The following is a 21,164-nucleotide window of genomic DNA, read 5'->3' as shown; positions in this document are numbered from 1 at the left end:
CCTTGTAATCGATTGGTGATGGAAGATCAACAATAACCCTAAGTTTCAAGAAGTTCTGTGGAAATGCCATTCTTTGACACCATGTGCCCTAGGAGACATCCATGCTTTACCTAGAACTGGCACTCCAAGGGGTTCAATGAGAGATGATACAGTCTACATCTTTAAAAGAGTGCTCGGAGCTTGTCTAGGTGTTCCTTCCAATTAGAGTGAACTCATAAATCATCAACAAATACTCCTAACTCTCACCTAAGCATGTCTTTGAAAATGGCACACATGAGCCTTTGGAATGTGGCTAGTGCATTTGTCAACCGGAAGGGCATGACTATGTAGGCAAAGATGTGCCACTTGATAGTGAATGCAATCTTGTGCCTATCATCATGATGTACATGCATTTGATTGTGCCCTGAGAAGCCAAATCAGAAAACTATCAACCTCTTTACCAACTACTCTCTCGAGTATCTGCTCAGTGTGTACGGCAGTGGATAATTGTCTCTCTTTGTACTAGTGTTGACTTTCTTGTAATTGACACACACTCTGGTCTTTCCATTCTTCTTCCTTACAATCACTATGGGCAAGTCCCAATCCATATGCTTGATTTCATAAATGAATCCTGCTCTTAATTTCTTATCGATTTTCCTCTTTGATATCGTGAGCGTGTTTGGGATTCATAGGATATAGTTGTTGCTTGCATTGCATGGAGTGTCATTAGAATGTTATGAGTCACTACAATTGGATCTACCCCTTTTAGCTCATTGAGAGACCAAGCAAATACACATATGTACTCTCGCAAGAGGGCAATGGGACTTTCCTCTTCTGTCTCGGTCAAGTAGTCAACTATGAAAACAGGTCGGGCATCTCCCCTTTCTTAGCTAGATTGGCCTCCTTGACTTTGGTGGGTCTTGCTATAGGCTCACTCGCTTTCCCTTGTCTTTTGGCTCCTAGAAAGATCACTATCCTCTTGCCGTTATTAAATCTTGTGAATCATTTTGATAGGTCTTGCGACTTCCTATGCTCCTTAACTTGCAAATCCCTAGACTTTTTCCTTCTTTCCTCCTTCAACCTTCGACACCTCAGGTGGACTGCTAGGTCTCCCTTAGTGTGTTTGGTCTTAGGTGGTTGGGGTATCTCAGGATCATTGTTTGAGCTTTCTTCCAACTCGGATTCAAACTCTCCACCTTCACTCTAGAAGAGGGAGTCTCTCTTGGAGATTGTAGCTTAGATGGTGATCCCGTTTTGAATATTGGTGCGGCACTTGGTTAGGCAAGGCCTGCTTGTTTGTAATGAATCTCTCCCCCATGCTCCAACCATGTGCAATTGCAATCCATTCACATGACTCCTTTCTCGATTCTGAAGATGTTCTTCTTCTATGGTTCAAAGTCTGTCCTTATTTATTCAATCATGTGTCCCTTAGTGTCGTACTCTATTGTGTCGATCTCTCATTCGCTCTCGTCATTGAAAGAACAACAGTCCTCATACTCGTCATTTGAGTCAGCATCGTCCAAGTGCTCGTCATCCCTTAAGTCTTGGTACTAAGTTTCCTTGTCATTGGTAACTAAGGCCCAATTGTACATCAAGTTTAGATCATGCACCTTGGTCCATTGCCACATGGACTTGTTTGAGATCCTTGACTCGTTCAAGATTTGCGGCTAGGTTAGCACCAGCTAATCTATTCATCGGGTGCTCAAAGATCTCGTGGAGCTCTTGTATGTTGTTCGGGACATGGAGCGTGAAGAGGGTGGGTCATCTATGAGAGCTTCTAGCCATCATACAGACTACTACTAAGGGTTTTTTCTTGGTCTCATCAATTGCCTTAGTAGCATGTTCATGCTTCTTATCATCTAAGAATGGCAGATCAATCGACCTTCTTAATTGCGGTTCACTCTGAGCTTGCTTCTCATGAGGTGGCACATACCTGCTATGCCTTACACCATGCATCATAATTGAAGGTATTCCCAACTCACTGTCCAAATTGTCACTGCCAAGTTACTCATATCCTGCTGTAAGTGGACCAGTCATATTATCAAACATATTTTCCTTTCCTTTATTCAATCTCTCCTTCATTGACATATCTGTATCAATGGATGTAGAAGTATGATCACAGTCGCCTTGTCCAAGGACTAACTGCAAATGAAGAATCACCTATAGGACCACTTATAGAAGTACTTGTTGAAGAAGAATTTTTAGCATTAGTAGTGCTAACTAATCTATCAAAACCACTACAGTAGGATTACCATACCATGAAGCCAGCTCATCAAAAACTACATCTCTGTTGATCAAGTCTCATGAGTGGACTATACATAACATTTGTAAGCCTTCCTGTCTTATGCATAACCCAGAAAAATACTCTTAACAACCTTTGGATCCAATTTCTTCCTTTTTTCATCAGGAACATGCACATAAGCAATGCAATCAAACACTTTAAGATGCCTAATGTCAAGCTTGTGCCCATGTATCTTCTCATAGGAAGTTACATCATGAATCCCGACTATAGGAGTTCTATTCAGCACATAAACAACATTAAGCACTACTTCAGCCCAATAAGCATTTGGAAAAATCTTTTCATTAAGCATTGCCCTTGCCAATTCCATAAGCACACGATTTTTCATCTCTACTACACCATTTTGTTGTGGTGTATAACTACAAATAAGCTATCTTTTTATACCATATTTGGCAAGATACCTATTAAACTGTCTAGATACATATTCTTCGCCTCCATACGATATAACATCCCAGTTCATTTTCAGTATGCTTTTTGAAGTCTTTAAAAGCATCAAACACCTCATCTTTGTATTTCATAATGTACATCCATGTGTATATGTTGAAATCATCAATGAAAGAGACATAATATCAAGCACCACCGAAAGAAGTATTATGAGATGGACCCCATACATCCGATTGTACTAACTATAATGGATGAAAATTGTTCCTAAAATGTCTCATAAAAGGAAACCTTGCTTGTTTCCTGAACTCACAAGAAGAGTATACATGTCCAAGATCATTGTATTTGAACTTAGATAACCCAAGTACAACCTCTTTTTGCTGTATAGATTTCAGCTTCTGAACATTTACATGGCCAATACATTTATGCCAAATTTCAACATCTTGTACAACTTCATCATCATGGGCAAACATAGCTACCTTCAATTCCGGAATAGATGCATCCAAACGTAAACATTCTACCATCCCTTTTGCCTTTAGCAATCAATTTGCAACCATTACCATATTCCTCAATAAAGCATCCATCCTTATTGAATCTGACTTGTAGATTCTGATCATCCAACTGACAAAAGATTTTTAGTGATCGATGGTACATGAAGCTCATCATGTAGACTCTTTTTCTTGCCATCAGGCACATAAGCAATGGAACCACACCTATATGCTGAATATCATGCTAGATATCATCCCCAGTGTAGACATATCCATGAGAACCTATAACCAACTCATCAAACCATTCTCCATGGGGTGTCATATGATTAGAGGCCCCTGAATCTATGTACCATTTCTAATCTTTGCCTTGCTTAGGCACATTCTTTGATACATGCTGCATAGCAAACAACCTATCTCCCTAATCATTCTGAGCACCACTAGAAGATGCATAATTTCCATGTTGTCTGCCTTTTGCTTTCATGTCTGCTTGCTTCTTATGACAATCTTTGGCAATATGCCCATATTTTTCCACAATAATGATAGTCTTTGTCCCTATTATACTGCTCATTTGACTACTACGATCCACCACCTCTACCTCTAGGTGATCTCCCCTTGCCTCTAAAGCCACCAGATCCTCATTTGTCCCTACATATTTGAGCTATTCCATGCATTCTGTTGTTGCTTTCCATAGGTATTTTGAGTGTCTCCTCTTGAAAAGAACCACAATCTCTGCTGCCTGCCACACCAACTAGAGTAGAGAATAGTGTCTTTGCCTTGAGACAAACTAGAACTTGTGACCAAGCTTTACTTCTTCATGCAAAAAGAATGCAAGCAGTTCATCCCAATCAAGGGGTTTTGCTCTTACAAAAATAGAAGTATCAAATGTCTTTTACTCCCTATTGCCAAGCCCATTCAATGTCACTGCAATCATATCATCCTCTGAAACACTAGACCCAATAGTAGCCATCCTTTTGTCCATATATTTTATTATCCTTATCTTATCCAAAACTTTATCCTTACACCCCCCCTCAAAAGGATTCCATAGGAGATCTGTAGAGAAATAAAAGATTACATTCAATTCAACAATTCAACTAGAATATTTTCCCCTCCCCATCAAAGAATGCAAAGGATTTGCATGGCAATTTTATGCTTCAAGTGGGAAATTGATTTGGTAAGAAAATCAGTAGCATTATCACATGATGGTATATATTGAAGGATGATATGGGAATTTTCAACTATTTCACGTACAAAATGATATCTCATATCAATATGGCGAAGTTTTAGACTTAATTCAGGGCCTTGAATGACAAAGATGGATGCTTTGTTGTCGGTGAAGATGGGAATTCACTAAGGCTTATATCCAAATATGATATCTTCCAAGAGTTTCTTAAGGTAAATTATTTCCTAGGTAGGCATGCTGCATGCCACATATTCAGCTTCCGTAGTAGAAAGTGATATGGCGTGTTGTTGTTTGGTACTCCATGACATGGGACCTCCTGCTAGAGTAATGATAAAACTAGTGAGAGATCTTTGCGTAGCAAGATCACCATCCCAATCTGCATTTGAATATGCTCTTAAAAGAAAATCATTATTGTCTTTTGTAAAACATATCCCCACATTAGATGTTGCCTTGAGATATCGTAAGACCTATTTGAGTTGCTTCCAATGTTCATAAGTGGGCTGATGCATGGCTTTGGAAAGAATATGTCCTGCATAAGACAAATCTGGATGGATACAAGTAATTAGATACCGAATATATCCAAGTGCTTCCATATAAGGGATAGTCTCCATTTCACGAGCCTGCTTAGTTGAAAGAGAATGGGATGGGGATGGATTCAGTTGGAGATTCTGGGCAAGTGGAGTGACCATGGGATTATAGTGGAACATGAAGTGACGTGAGAGAAAAGACATAATGTAGGTATCTTGATGCATTTTGATAGATGTGGGTGAGTGTTCAATTTGAATACCAATAAAATAATGCATAGGACCATAATTTGTGATAGCAAACTATGAAGATATGATAGATTTAGCTTTGGACATGGCAACAGAGTTGGTAAGAATGGGAATGTCATCAACATAGAGACCTAGGATAATGACGGTGTCACCCTGAATAAGAGTATAAATGTTACGATTAGTGTCTAGCTATCGAAAGTCATGATGTATTAAGTGAGAACGAATGCGAGTGTACCATTTCCTTGGTGCCTGTTTCAGACCATAAAGAGTTTTATGCAATAAACAGACATAGTAGGAAATTTTGGATCAACAAAGTTTGGGGCTTGAGACATATATATTTTCTCTTCTAAGTGACCATGTAAGAACATAGTTTTGACATCAACATGATGAAGAATAAATTTGAAATGAGCAGCTATGGAGAGTAATACCCGTAAGAAGGTTAAAGATAGTACGGGAGAGAATGTACTTCTGTAATGGAGGCCTTCAATTTCTTTGAAACCACGAGCTACAAGTCAGGCTTTATACTTGTCAATAGAGCCATCAGCTTTGAGCTTTTTGTGAAGTACCCATTTGCAGCTAATTGAAGATTCTCTAGGAGGAAGGGGAACCAATTTCCAGGTTTTGTTGTGAAGAAGAGCCTTGTATTCTTTGAGCATTGCAGCTTGCCATTGAGAGGCTTCATGACTCGAAAGTGCTTGATTGACATAAGGGCAGGCAAATGGCTCAGGAATGGTGGTTGGAGGTGAATCTTGAGCTTGTCCAAGGGCAATGTTGGCTTGGATATGGTCATGTAAACTTTTGTAGCAAGGAGTTGGTTGGGAGTGTACTTCATCAATGTCGAAGTCGGAAGAGATGAAGAGAGTAATGGGCATTCAAGGGGAAGTTGGAGATGGAGGCCTAAGAGTGGTAACAATGAGAGCAGTAGGGGAAGAATTACTTGAAGTGGATGACATTGCCGTTATGCGAGCAAACCTTCTAAGTTTGTGACCTTCAGTGGAAAATGATGGAGATAATTTCTGAGACGGGGAATTGTTGAGAGGGACTAAATTTGTTGGAGGATAGTGGACTTGTGGAAGTGGAAGGACAAGAGTTTGTTGCTGCTTAAGTAGTTCTTCAGTCGCTATGGAGAGGGAGCTGGAAATCGCAAGGAGAGAGAGAGTATCATTCACAGTGTATTGTTGAGCTTGAATATCAACAGGACGGCTGCTGAACGACATTTTTTGCTAACATGGCTGCCAATTAGTCAGAGATAGCAACCTAGTTGCAGCAGGCAATTGCTGCAGGTGTTGCGTGGCATGGGAGGAATGTACATTTTCTGCTGACATTGTCCTTAATACTGGTGTAATTGATGTTGAAGAAGAAGGTGCCAATTTGCAATCGTTTGATTTTAATGATGAGCAAGAAACTAAACCATTAAGGTTGGATTTCACAAGATTTGGGGCTTTTCCATATGTGGCACATGATGTGGGATGTTCTAAATGGAATAAGGGAGATGACAATGGTAAAGAACATGAACTGAGAGAAACAAGAAGAGCGGATTGTGTAGAATATATAGTCGGCCCGGATTGAGTCATGTCAAATGTCAAATTGGATGATGTGCTAGCATATGGGACAATGGGATAAAGTGTCAAAGATTGAGGTTGTGTGGTGGTAGAGCATGTGGGAAGAAGATTGATTTCATGAAATATGGCGCCTTTGACATAAATAAAGACCTTGTTGTGTGGATCATGAAATCAATAGGCTTTGTAACCATGGGGCTCACCATATCTCATAAAAATTAATTGTGTGTCTCTAGAGAGAATTTGGATTTGTGATCCTTGTTGACAAGAAAGGCAATGCATTCAAAGACCTTTAGATGTGATAGGTCAAGAGGGTAACCAAACCACAATGTGGATGATGTGGTATGGTAAGCTCATGTTGAATGCCAAAGGCTTTGCAATAATCTTCGAACTCATTTGATGTATATTCTCCTCCATTGTCTATACGAAGAGCTTCGAGTCGTAACTCGTACTTATTTTCAACTGATTCCTTATATTCTTGGAACTTGGCGAAAACTTGTGACTTCCTTGTGAGAAAACATACAATAATATATCTTGAATAGTCATCAATAAGCACCATAAAATATTTTTCTCCAATGAGAGATACAGAATTGATAGGACCACAAATGTCGAAGTGTACTAATTGAAGAGGTTGAATCTTAATGAAGTAGGATTTGGGGTAAGGAAGATTTGTGGATTTATTGACAGCACAAGCTTGGAAAAATGGAAGTTAACAGAGTGAAGGTGGGATGCTGCGGATAAGTTTCTCGTGAATAAGTTGTTGGAGAACATTTTGAGAGGCATGACCAAGTCTAGAGTGCCATAGGAGGGTGTTTTTTGGTGTACTTGTGAGTGGAGTGGAGTTAGCTGAAGCATTTGAAGAAGGTTGTAGAAGTGAATAGCCAAGTGTATAAAGCCAACCTAGTTTGGGGCATGTAAGTTTGAGAGAAGGTGAGAGTAGTTGTAAGATGCAGTGGTCTTTGTAGAAGTGAGCAGTGAGAGAAGATTGAGAAGTGAGCTCACTAATACTTAACAGATTTTTCTTAAGATTGGAAACATAATAGACTTTATGTACCTTGATTATGTAATTGGAGGGAAGCTCCACTTGAATGGTGTTGTAACCTTGAGCTTGTTGAATGTTGTTGTCCCCCATGGCAACACTGAGTGGAGTGGACATCTCTTTGAATTCGACTGACCATTCCTTATGAAAATTCATATGATGAGTAGCTCCAGAGTCTAGAAACCATATTTCTTTGGATTTTGAAGAAGGTACCAAACACTTGTGGCTAGGGTGATGATAGTTTTTGGTCACTCTTCCATGTCATAATTGCCGATGCTAACAAAGTGAGCTTCACCTTTTGAGTGATATTTGTTTAATCTTTTTTTTTAACGACGGTCCTTTTCAATATGACCTTGTCATTTGCAAACATTACATATGAGATGATAATGAGGGTTTCTTGTTAAGGATCGGGATTGAAATGATTGGTAAGAGTTGGGCTTATGTTGAGGATTACCAAGAATTCCTTTGAAGTTAGACTAAGGATAAAACTTGGGCTTTTGATGAAGGGTTTGAATTCTTTTGTGAAGCTGTTTTGGATTGTAGGCAGTTTACAGCTAGAGCCTTGGATTCTTGATTAGAAGAAGTAAAAAGAGTATCTCTCTCTAGTTGCTCTTGCTTGATTCTATTAATCAGTGGGGCTGAAGCTTGAGTTTATTAGTGGAGGTTTGAGCAGCAATAAAGGCTCTCCAAGATAGAGGCAAGGAGGAGAGAAGAAACATGGCTTGTAATTCTTCTGAGATGACTAAACCAAATATTATGGTTTCATCTAGTAGGGATTGCCACTATTCTAAGAACTTAGTGGCACACTGATCTTCATGCATAGTGGCAGTAGATAGTTTTCTAAACATGGTCATTTGATAAACAATAATTGTGTGTTCATAGGTATTGTTGAAGAAATCCCAAACACCTTTTATAGTGGGTATTGTTCTTACTGGTTCTACTTGTCAATCTCCATAATGACAAGTATTTACATTCTAGTAGTTGCATCTCTTTGCATCCAATCTTCCTTGTATTCCTTGTTCAGGGTAGTCTTCCTTGCCATTGATAATATTTCATAGGTTTTCTTGCAATAGGTAATGTTCCATCCTTAGCTTCCATACTTGATAGTTGCTTCCTTGAGTTTTTCGATCTTAATGTGTCAGTTGTAGGAAGTAGTGGCATTGACGAGAGCCATTGAAAAATGAGAGTAAAGGAGGACTAGTAGTTTATGATTTTGAGGAGAATGTGATAAGCTAGAAAGATAGGACTTGGTGCTTTGATACCATGTAGTGAAAACCAAGAATTTTTAGATAAGAGGATATTGTGCACAATAAGGGAAAGAGATAGAGACAATTTAGAAAATGGAGTGAACTGCAATTGTTGATTTCATTGCTAGTAGCTATATATATACATGATACATTAAATGAGGTAGGTGAGCTTCTTCTCTAAATATCTAAGATATTTTACAAAGTGGATATCTATGGGATTCGTTTGTCCACATATTTGCTTATTATTATCTTATCCAAAACTTTATCATTATAGTCTCTACCACTCCATCTTCCTAACACCATCACTGGTAGTGATCGATACTCCATGAGAATTGGATTGCGCTCTTTGTCGTATGAGACGTAAGGGTTTACATAAGGCTCCTCATCATCATTCGACCCCTCCACGTAGTGGACTGTATTGCTCTGTGGATGGGTTACGAAAGGTCTAAGAGGCCTAGGTATGCCTATGGGGTTGATCTCCATCCTAAGAATGGCTATCTTCATCTCAATTAGTGCTGGCAGAGCCAATGGGACTCCTCTCTCAAAGAAATTTGAATATCAATTCCCTAGGTAAGGCTAATTGTAAGGCTGTGAGTATGGGAGTGTCCTTAGCAGCCTGTAGTGCATGGCATCATGGTTGAACCTATCACAATCGGCACAAGGTCAGGACCTAGGGTCCTAACACTCAGCAGTAGCTGGAAGGTGGTTTCCACCACAATACATGCATTGGACATTTGGGTGGGGGCACGTAAGTCTTCTCATAATCTCTTGTAGTCTGGCTAGCTCCATTTTCATCTCTGCTAGCTCATGGCTTGGGTCAGTGCCCTTCCCTTTGTCTTGGTTTCTTGGGCTTGATCGTTCACTAGATATTGTTGCCCTTTCTAAGGTTCTAGAGTTGGCTTCGTCTCAATTCAAGCTCTTGGAGCTTCTCTCCTTAAGCTGGTCATCCACTCATATGGCCTCTTCAAAGACCCTAGCTAGTGCATCTCTCAGCAAGCTTGAGTTGCTTGCCAAGGCCTTATAGAGTTCCTCACTGCATATTGCATTGATAAACACAGTGGACACTACTCTCTTAATGGGTTGTTCATTAGTTGAAATTATCTTATAGAGACTCTGCACGTGAGTAACGTAGTCTCTGATGTCATCTTTGTCCCTCTGCTTGACATTCATCAATAGCATATAAGATTATCTAAGTATCCAGCCTTCGAGAATCTCTTGATGAAGACTCTTGAGGTTATTGAAATTATTACGCTCTACAGCGTCTAAGCTTGTGTACCACGTCCTACCCTTATCACCCAAGTATAGTCCAAAAGCTTGCAAGCGCTGAGTGAGATCAATGAGGTCGTTAGCCTCACAGACAAGTTTGAGGTTAAAAAATGGCATTGTGAGGGAGTTTGACCAAAATATTTCTTCAAAAAATGGAGGCACAAATTTTTTTTGTAAATGAACTCAAAACTTTTTGAAGATTGCATTTTTAGAACCTACTCATAAAGAGCTTTCCGATGATATATAGGTTAACCTTTACTTGATGAGTTAATCTATCATTGTGGTATTGCAACTTTAAATAGGGGTGCTCCAAATAAGGAATCAGTCACCCCATACCACTCTAAGTACGCTCACATGTCTAAGCATGTTCATCAAGCTATAAGGCAACAAGACACTCATCATCCCCCTAAATATAGTAGGTCTTAGTCTTGTTTTAATGAACTTTTTAAAAAGAATCTTCTCCCTATAAATGATCAAGAATTCCTCTTTTCCCAAAATGAGAATTTATATAGGGCCCATCTCACTACAACTCCAACTTCCAAGGGTAAGTGTTTGGAAGTGGAACCATGAAGTTATACTAAAGATTCCTTTTTGCGTAGGAAATATTACTATAATGTGAATATTACTGACAAGTTGCTACCTCTATTAATTACTAATCAAATTGTGCCATCAAGTAGAAAATGATTGCTACTCATTAACAAACCCCTATAACCTCTAAATTATATCATGTAGATATGCAATGAGGGTATAGATATATAGTGATGTCCTAATTCATCACTAAACAATGTCATAGCTTGTTATTGAGGTGCCTTGAATGGATTTGGTACCACACAGACACTGATCACATATCTGCTTGTATATACAACACCTCCCTCCCCTCCCCCCCCCCCCCCCCCAAAATGGATGCACACTTTCATGCATACACTCATTTTTTGGGTAAAAGTAATTATCACATATGAATATATCCATGAATATATAGATGTGTGTGTGCGCGCGCATACACATATGCACACATGACCACATGTGCACTCCCCTTTTGATTGGATAATTGAGTGGCTAACACTAAGACTTATCTTGTGCATCATTTTTTAGCATTGCTTATTAGGCCATATGCTTTTATTACTATGATATCATAGTATGTGAATTGTATTCAATGGTCACTTATCATTGCCGTAAGCTAAAAGGTGGACTTTCGCATACATTTTTTTTCAATAAATATGTTTCTTATTTTGGTTTGTGGGGGAAGAAAAAGTTGTCCTATTTTCAGAAATAAACTATTTGTATGCTTTTACAAATATCTAAAAAGAGATAAGAAAATAAAAAAAGGGCACACACACACACACACACACACACACACACACACACACATATATATATATATATATATATCCTTTTGAACTAATTTATCTACAAGCCTTAGTGATAGCCTTTGTCGCAAATTGCCCTGGTGATGCATCTACTAGTGAAGCTACCATACAAAGCATTCAAGGCAACATCCCTAACATTGGGTAACAATGAAGTGTGTGAGTTTTTGTTTTGGTTATTATCATTGGTATATTATCATGTGGAATCCATGATGATCTAAGGTAAGGGGGCCAATAAGGTTGCAACCCTAATACCATGGGATTACAGTGGAACATGAAGTGACGTGAGAGAATAGACATAATGTAGGTATGTTGATGCATTTTGATAGATGTGGGTGACTGTTCAATTTGAATACCAATACAATAATGCATATGACCATAATTTGTGATAGCAAACTATGAAGATATGACAGATTTAGCTTTGGACATGGCATTAAAAGAGTTGGTAAGAATGGGAATGCCATCAACATAGAGACCTAGGATAATGACGGTGTCACCCTGAATAAGAGTATAAATGTTACGACCAATGTCTAGTTGCCGAAAGTCATGGTGTATTAAGTGAGAATGAATACGAGTGTACCATTTCCTTGGTGCCTGTTTCAGACCATAAAGAGTTTTATGCAATAAACAGACATAGTAGGAAATTTTGGATCAACAAAGTTTGGGGCTTGAGACATATATATTTTCTCTTCTAAGTGACCATGTAAGAATGTAGTTTTGACGTCAACATGATGAAGAATTAATTTGAAATGAGCAGCTATGGAGAGTAATACCCGTAAGAAGGTTAAAGATAGTACGTGAGAGAATGTACTTCTGTAATCGAGGCCTTCAATTTCTTTGAAACCACGAGCTACAAGTCGGGCTTTATACTTGTCAATAGAGCCATCTGCTTTGAGCTTTTTGTGAAGTACCCATTTGCAGCTAATTGAAGATTCTCTAGGAGGAAGGGGAACCAATGTCCATGTGTTGTTGTGAAGAAGAGCCTTGTATTCTTTGAGAATTGCAGCTTGCCATTGAGAGGCTTCATGACTCAAAAGTGCTTGATTGACATAAGGGCAGGCGAATGGCTCAGGAATGGTGGTTGGAGGTGATCTCGAGCTTGTCCAAGGGCAATGTTGGCTTAGATATGGTCATGTAAACTTTTGTAGCAAGGAGTTGGTTGAGAGTGTACTTCATCAGTGTCGAAGTCAAAAGAGATGAAGAGAGTAATGGGCATTGAAGAGGAAGTTGGAGATGGAGGCCTAAGAGTGGTAACAATGAGAGTAGTAGGGGAAGAATTACTTGAAGTGGATGGCATTGCCATTATGCGAGCAAACCTTCTAAGTTTGTGACCTTCAATGGAAAATGATGGAGATAATTTCTGAGAAGAGGAATTGTTGAGAGGGACTAAATTTGTTGGAGGATAGTGGACTTGTGGGAGTGGAAGGATAAGAGTTTGTTGCTGCTTAAGTAGTTCTTCAGCTATGGAGAGGGAGTTGGAAATTGCAAGGAGAGAGAGAGTATCATTCACAGTGTATTGTTGAGCTTGAGTATCAACAGGGCGGCTGCTGAACGACAATTTTTGCTAACATGGATGTTGATTAGTTAAAGATGGCAACCTAGTTGCATCAAGCGATTGCCGAAGTGTTGTGTGGCATGGGAAGAAGGTGCATTTTCTACTGACATTGTCTTTAATACTAGTGTAGTTGACGCTAAAGAAGAAGGCGCCAATTTGCAATCGTTTGATTTTAATGATGAGCTAGAAACTAAACCATTAAGGTTAGATTTCACAAGATTTGGGGCTTGTCCATATGTGGCACATGATGTGGGATATTCTAAATGGGATAAGGGAGATGATAATGGTGAAGAACATGAACGGAGAGAACGGAGAGAAACAAGAAGAGAGGATTGTGTAGAAGATATAGTGGGCCCGGATTGAGTTGTGTCAAATGTCAAATTGGATAATGTGTTAGCATATGGGACAATGGGATAAAGTGTCAGAGATTGAGGTTGTGTGGTGGTAGAGCATGTGGGAAGAAGATTGATTTCATGAAATATGGCGCCTTTGACATAAATAAAGACCGTGTTGTGTGGATCATGAAATCAATAGGCTTAGTAACCATGGGGCTCACCATATCTCATAAAAATTAATTGTGTGGCTCTAGAGAGAATTTGGATTTGTGATCCTTATTGACAAGAAAGGCGATGCATCCAAAGACCTTTAGATGTGATAGGTAGGAGGGTGGCCAAACCACAATCCGTAAGGAGTGTTATTGTGTAGAGTGTTTGAGTACAACTTGTTTTGAAGATATGTTGTTGTAATAATTGCTTCCTCCCAATATTAGTTTCCAAGATGAGCTAGTGATAGCATAGCTCTTGCAACATTTAGTAGAGTACGATTCCTGCATTCAACACTCCATTTTGATGTGGATGATGTGGTATGTTAAGCTCATGTTGAATGCCAAAGGCTTTGCAATAATCTTTGAACTCATTTGATGTATATTCTCCTCCATTGTCTGTACGAAGAGCTTTGAGTCGTAACTCGTACTTATTTTCAACTAATTCCTTATACTCTTGGAACTTGGAGAAGACTTGTGACGTCATTGTGAGAAAACATACAATAATATATCTTGAATAGTCATCAATAAGCACCATAAAATATAAACACTTGTGGCTAGGGTGATGATAGTTTTTGGTCACTCTTCCATGTCATAATTGCTTATGCTAACAAAGTGAGCTTGACCTTTTGAGTGATATTTGTTTAATCTATTTTCTTTTTACGACGGTCCTTTTCAATATGACCTTGTCATTTGCAAACATTACATATGAGATTATAATGAGGGTTTCTTGTTAAGGATCGAGATTAAAATGACTGGTAAGAGTTGGGCTTATGTTGAGGATTACCAAGAATTCCTTTGAAGTTAGACTGAGGATAAAACTTGGGCTTTTAATGAAGGGTTTGAATTCTTTTGTGAAGATGTTTTGGGTTGTAGGCAGTTACAGCTAGAGCCTTGGATTCTTGATTAGAAGAAGTAGAAAGAGTATCTCTCTCTACTTGCTCTTGCTTGATTCTATTAATCAGTGGGGTTGAAGCGCTTGAGTTTATTAGTGGAGGTTTGAGTAGTAATAAAGGCTCTTTAAGATAGAGGCAAGCAGGAGAGAAGAAACATGGCTTGTAATTCTTCTGAGATGACTAAACCAAATATTATGGTTTCATCTAGTAGGGATTGCCACTGTTCTAAGAACTTAGTGGCACACTGATCTTCATGCATAGTGGCAGTAGATAGTTTTCTAAACATGGTCATTTGATAAACAATATTTGTGTGTTCATAGGTATTGTTGAAGAAATCCCAAACACCTTTTATAGTGGGTATTGTTCTTACTAGTTATACTTGTCAATCTCCACAATGGACAAGTATTTACATTCTTGTAGTTGCATTTCTTTGCATCCAAACTTCCTTGTCTTCCTTGTTCAGGGCAGTCTTCCTTGCCATTGATAATATTTCATAGGTTTTCTTGCAATAGGTAAAGTTCCATCCTTAGCTTCCATACTTGATAGTTTCTTCCATTGAGTTTTTTGATCTTAATGTGTCAGTTGTAGGAAGTAGTGGCATTGATGAGAGCCATTGGAAAATGAGAGTAAAAGAGGACTAGTAGTTTGTGATTTTGAGGAGAATGTGATAAGCTAGAAAGATAGGACTTAGTGCTTTGATACCATGTAGTAAAAACCAAGAATTTGTAGATAAGAGGATATTGTGCACAATAAGGGAAAGAGATAGAGACAATATAGAAAATGGGGTGAACTGCAATTGTTGATTTCATTGCTAGTAGCTATATATATACATGATACATTAAATGAGGTAGGTGAGCTTCTTCTCTAAATATCTAAGATATTTTACAAAGTGGATATCTATGGGATCCTTTTATCCACATATTTGCTTATTCTTATCTTATCCAAAACTTTATCCTTATAGCCTCTACCTCTCCCTCTTCCTAACACCATCACTGGTAGTGATCAATACTCCATGAGAATCGGATTGCGCTCTTTGTCGTATGAGACGTAAGGGTTTACATAAGGCTCCTCATCATCATTCGACTCCTCCATGTAGTGGGCTGTATTGCTCTGTGGATGGGTTACGAAAGGTCCAAGAGGCCCACATGTCTACAAGAGATTATTTTCATCTCTGCTAGCTCATGGCTTGGGTCAGTGCCCTTCCCTTTATCTTGGTTGCTTGGGCTTGATTGTTCACTAGATATTGTTGCCCTTTCTGAGGTTCTAGAGTTGGCTTCGTCTCAATTCGAGCTCTTGGAGCTTCTCTCCTTAAGTTGGTCATCCATCGTATGGCCTCTTCAAAGACCCTAGCTAGAGCATCTCTCAACAAGCTTGAGTTGCTTGCCAAGGCCTTGTAGGGTTCCTCACTGCATATTCCGTTGATAAACACAGTGGACACTCCTCTCTTAGTGGGTTGTTCATTAGTTGAAATTATCTTATAGAGACTATGCATGTGAGTAATGTAGTCTCTGATGTCATCTTTGTCCCTCTGCTTGACATTCATCAATAACACTATAAGATTATCTAAGTATCCAGCCTTCGAGAATCTCTTGATGAAGACTCTTGAGGTTATTGAAATTATTACGCTCTACAATGTCTAAGCTTATGTACCACGTCCTACCCTTATCACCCAAGTATAGTCCAAAAGCTTGCGAGCCGTTAGTGAGATCAATGAGGCCGTTAGCCTCACAGACAAGTTTGAGGTTAAAAAATGGCATTGTAAGGGAGTTTGGCCAAAATATTTCTTCAAAAAATGGAGGCACAATTTTTTTTTTGTAAATGAACTCAAAACTTTTTGAAGATTGCATTTTTAGAACCTACTCATCAAGAGCTTTCTGATGATATATAGGTTAACCTTTACTTGATGAGTTAATCTATCATTGTGGTATTGCAACTTTAAATAGGGGTGCTCCAAATAAGGAATCAGTCACCCCATACCATTCTAAGGACGCTCACATGTCTAAGCATGTTCATCAAGCTATAAGGCAACAAGACACTCATCATCCCCCTAAATATAGTAGGTCTTAGTCTTATTTTAATGAACTTTTTAAAAACAATCTTCTCCCTATAAATGATCAAGAATTCCTCTTTTCTCGAAATGAAAATTTCTATAGGGCCCATCTCATTACAACTCCCACTTCCAAGGGTAACTATTTGGAAGTGGAACAACGAAGTTATACTAAAAATTCATTTTTGCCTAGGAAATGTTAATATAATGTGAATATTACTGACAAGTTGCTACGTCTATTAATTACTAATCAAATGGTTCCATCAAGTAGAAAATGATTGCTACTCATTAACAAACCCCTATGACCTCTAAATTATATCGTGTAGATATGCAATGAGGGTATAGATATGTAGTGATGTCTTAATTCATCACTAAACAATGTCATAGCTTGTTATTGAGGTGCCTTGAATGGATTTGGTACCACACACACACTGATCACATATCTACTTGTATATACAACACCTCCCCCAATTATCACATATGAATATATAGACGTGTGTGTGTGTGCACATACACATATGCACACATGACAACATGTGCACTCTCCTTTTGATGATTGGATAATTGAGTGGCTAACACTAAGACTTATCTTGTGCATCATTTGTTAGCATTGCTTATTAGGCCATATGCTTTTATTACTATGATATCATAGTATGTGAATTGTATTCAATGGTCACTTATCATTGCCTTAAGCTAAAAGGTGGACTTTAGCATACATTTTTTTTCAATAAATTTGTTTCTTATTTTGGTTTGTGGGGAAAGAAAAAGTTGTCCTATTTTCAGAAATAAACTATTTGTATGCTTTTACAAATATCTAAAAAGAGATAAGAAAATAGAAAAAGGGCACATATATATATATATATATATCCTTTTGAACTAATCTATCTACAAGCATTAGTGATAGCCTTTATCGCAAATTGCCCTGGTGATGCATCTACTAGTGAAGCTACCATACAAAGCATTCAAGGCGACATCCCTAAAATTGGATAACAATGAAGTGTGTGAGTTTTTGTTTTGGCTATGATCATCAGTATATTATCATGTGGAATCCATGATGATCTAAGGTAAGGGGGCCAATAAAGTTGCAACCCTAATAATACAAAGATTGAATAATAGAATAGTGGATGGTGAATTGGTTATAATATGGGTTAGCAATGTAATTCAATTGGAGGACAAAGGTTCATATCTCACTCGCTTTTGTTCCATCGTATCTTTTTGAAGGATGTTTTTCTCTATATTTCTTTAGTGTGCATTTTTAATGCTTTTCAATTACTATTTTCCCTTCTATCTTCACAATCTTGCATCATGGGAGCACGTAGGTTCAATCTCCAATCTTTAGATGCCCAAGTGAACAATCAAATGTATAAATTTCTTGGTGGAAAATAATTTTTTGGACGAATTTCAAAGCCATAGGCAACTGCCATATTGTTGGCCCCTTTACCCTATGACTTTTATCTTCTAATATCACTACCTTGGAGTATACTTCAATTTGCATGTTAGTTTTATAATTTAAAAGGGCATAATCTCTTATCCATTTTCTTACCAAATTTATCATAGTTGATGATGCCAACCCACCACAAACTATAATATTACAACTATTATACAATGAAAACAACAAACTCAAAACAACACACACTTATAAGCACACTTTACAAAAACTAAAAGGACAGTAAACAAAAAAGATAATGTTCCAACACTTACCCATGTGCATTTATTGATTTAAGCATATGTAGAAGGTGGAAAGATACGGTAAATGCAATATGCAAGAGGTTGCAGTTGAGTTAAATTAGTAGCAACTCAAGTGATATCACAATACTTGATTAGTCTCTAATGTATTTTTACATGACACTACTAGTGCTAAAGCAAGAAATTGTTTTGGTAGTCACAAACTTGAAGCATCTTTTATCCCTAGGCAAATGAGTGTTCGTGTGCATTTTTGGACTTTTTCTTATATCCTTCTTCCATTATTGGGGGACAAAGAGAACTCTTAAAAGGATACAAATGAATGGGCAAGTGTTCATATGCATTTCGACGGACTTTTTCTTATATTCTTCTTCCATTATTGGGGAACAAAGAGAACTCTTAAAAAGGGGACAATCTTATTAAAGACTTCAAACACTTGACTTGTATCCATTATTTTTCATTTTTCACCTATTGTACAAACCTTCAACTAGTTCTCTCTTCTCTAATTGGATCACCATAGTACTTGATAACATAAAATCCACAAAAATGAATTGGAAATGTAGAGTACCTTCTAGACATTTACCATCATTCTTATTCCAAATTATTGTAATTTTAATTTATATGCGAAGCTTTGTGTCTATTATTTTATTGAATTTGAATCTACTTTTCTCAAGATTTTCTCTTTTAACGTTCACTTTGTTACATGTGCCATAGGACATATAGATAGATCCCATGCAATGTGTAACAAATGTGCTAATAGATAACCCTAATGCATATATAAAACTAAGGCTTTGGATATACAAGGGACAAGAATCACAACAAGATATATTTCAAGGATAATGGTCAATTCAATAATAATGATGGGAGTGATATTGGAGCAATGGCAAGTGTAGTTGAGTTTTCACCCTTCACATTGCAATTGATGCATTCTTTTGGCTTTATCTACACCATACATGATGAGAAAATACATATTAAAAACATGGTTGATGAAATATAAAAACCTATGAAGGAAAAAGTATTTTGTTTGATCGATATGCTACCTGAAAAGATAGCAGGGTTGGCATTGCCAACATGGTCTAGCTTGTATTGCATAAATAATTGATTTGTTGTCTTGGGAGTCTGAAGATGCTTTGGCTTTCCGTCATAAAGGCTGTAACATCAACTTGATGCCATAATTATGTTATATGTATGAAGAGGCTCTTACTTAAGTTGTTATTTGGCTCTTATCTACATCTCCAAATAATTTTACATTCTTCACCTTAAATAGCTTGCATTTCGACAATCATTATAGCGTCTTCCCACATGGTTCTTGTAAGTTTCTGGACTTCTATTGCATGGAGCATTGGGATGATATGGAATAAGCTTTTTTGCTCCTAAAACTTCAGGCATGTTCTTGAAAACCGCATTTTGGAAGTAAGAATTCGTCCTAGGAGAAAAAGGAGAAGCAAATGCTAGTAAGGTTAATTCCTTTCTAAATATGTCACTAGAAACCACTAGGAAGGGAAAAAGAAATTGCCTTGATTATGAAGTTGTTTATCTACTTAAATAGTCCAAATTGAGAATACATATGTAAGCACATTAAGAAAATACTTGAAATATGGAGCATTGGAGTGTCTATGCTCTAAAGTTACAACTCTTGGAAGATTTCATTCCACGTACGTTTCATCTTGAAAGACAGGTGTATGCCCATAGGCATTACGACGCTTGTAGCCAGTCTTCTTGTGTGGGTGAGGAATCTGAAAACATGATGATATCCAAATATCAAGCCTAGCATTAGCAATTCATGGAGAGATTTAAGTTTTGAGGTATGTGCAAACACAAATGTTTAGAAAATGTATTTATAAGCTAAGACAACTTACAAGAGGTCCTCAAGTCATGTGCAAAGAACATTATGTTTGGTATGTAGAAATAAGCTAACACAAATTGGGAGAGAGACTTAAGGTATGCAAAGAACATTTTGTTTGATATATATATATATTTTGTATTTTCTCTCTCTCTCTCTCTCTCTCTCTCTCTCAAGCAAACAAACAAACAAACAAACAAGAAGGAGGCTGTGTTATTTATACCGCATAGAGGTCTCCTGATCCAGTCATGCGGATGAGTTTGACGAGATTGTGGGTGCGGCCTTCGTATTTGTTGCGCGGCCTCGCTCCTTCATCATCCTCCGCCTCTTCATACTCGTACTCCTCTTCCTGCTCTTCAGGCGGATGGGGCGGCGGCGATGGCACATGCTGCTGGTGCGCGAGGCTGAAATGGCTTATCGTGTGCATCCCTGCCTCGCCCCCTCTCCCCCTCTCTCTCTCTCTCTCTCTCTCTCTCTCTCTGCCACCGACCGGACCCCGAAAGGGTACCTTCTACTCAACCGTAATCACGCCCTAATCTGCAATTAGAGATTCCTTACTACCACCATCACGTCTCTTCCTACCACTCCATCCTCATGCACCACTTATATCACAATATGTTTTATCCCTTAAACTTCCACCTTGTTAGTTTCCAACGTGTATTGATGTTACAATATTTTTTGAAATTTAATGCATATATATATATATAGATCGAATCGAAGTAAAGAAAAAAATATATCCATCAAGATGCCATCATCGCAAATCTCAGGCTAAGCCTAAACCTTTTTGAGACTTCTATAAGACAAAGGCCTCATCATTCTCACCAAGAGCAAGAGCTTTCAAAGCTATGAAAACTTCCTCGCAAAAGGTAGACCATTTGTCCATAGGGACTACATAAAGACTTAACATGCTCAAAAAGCCTATCATTCCTAAACTTCCAAATTTCCACCAAAAAAAAAAAAAAAAACCTAATGTTTAAAAGTTTCAACAACTTCGTTGTCATTTTATCCCTAGGGCCTTTGTCCC

At 38.1% G+C, this 21,164-nt stretch overlaps 1 protein-coding gene across 1 annotated transcript; it reads right to left on the bottom strand.

Moving 5' to 3' along the window:
- Positions 1-18,923: 18,923 nt before the first annotated feature.
- LOC148032380 (uncharacterized) lies at positions 18,924-20,657 on the bottom strand. Its single transcript, XM_087684084.1, has 5 exons — positions 20,364-20,657; positions 19,957-20,033; positions 19,556-19,723; positions 19,338-19,447; positions 18,924-19,239 (listed from the first exon to the last, which is right to left on the bottom strand). Exons 1-5 carry the CDS (start codon positions 20,565-20,567, stop codon positions 19,199-19,201), a joined length of 600 nt encoding a protein of 199 aa, XP_087540210.1. The 5' UTR covers positions 20,568-20,657; the 3' UTR covers positions 18,924-19,198.
- Positions 20,658-21,164: the final 507 nt, after the last annotated feature.

This window comes from Lygodium microphyllum, chromosome 8, assembly GCF_053477565.2.
Source record: "Lygodium microphyllum isolate KBCC chromosome 8, Lygodium_microphyllum_v1.1.10, whole genome shotgun sequence".
In the NCBI taxonomy this organism is placed as follows: Eukaryota; Viridiplantae; Streptophyta; class Polypodiopsida; order Schizaeales; family Lygodiaceae; genus Lygodium; species Lygodium microphyllum.
The sequence above is the reverse complement of the archived record's forward strand: the minus strand, read 5'-3'. Positions and strand labels throughout refer to the sequence as shown.

Excerpts from the sequence above, each read along its gene's own strand:
- LOC148032380 (XM_087684084.1), bottom strand. The coding sequence starts at position 20,567 with ATGCACACGATAAGCCATTTCAGCCTCGCGCACCAGCAGCATGTGCCA. Across the intron at positions 19,448-19,555 it reads CGAAATGCAAGCTATTTAAG|CCTTTATGACGGAAAGCCAA; the intron begins GTGAAGAATGTA and ends TTGATGTTACAG. Across the intron at positions 19,240-19,337 it reads CAACCCTGCTATCTTTTCAG|ATAAAGCCAAAAGAATGCAT; the intron begins GTAGCATATCGA and ends TGTATGGTGTAG.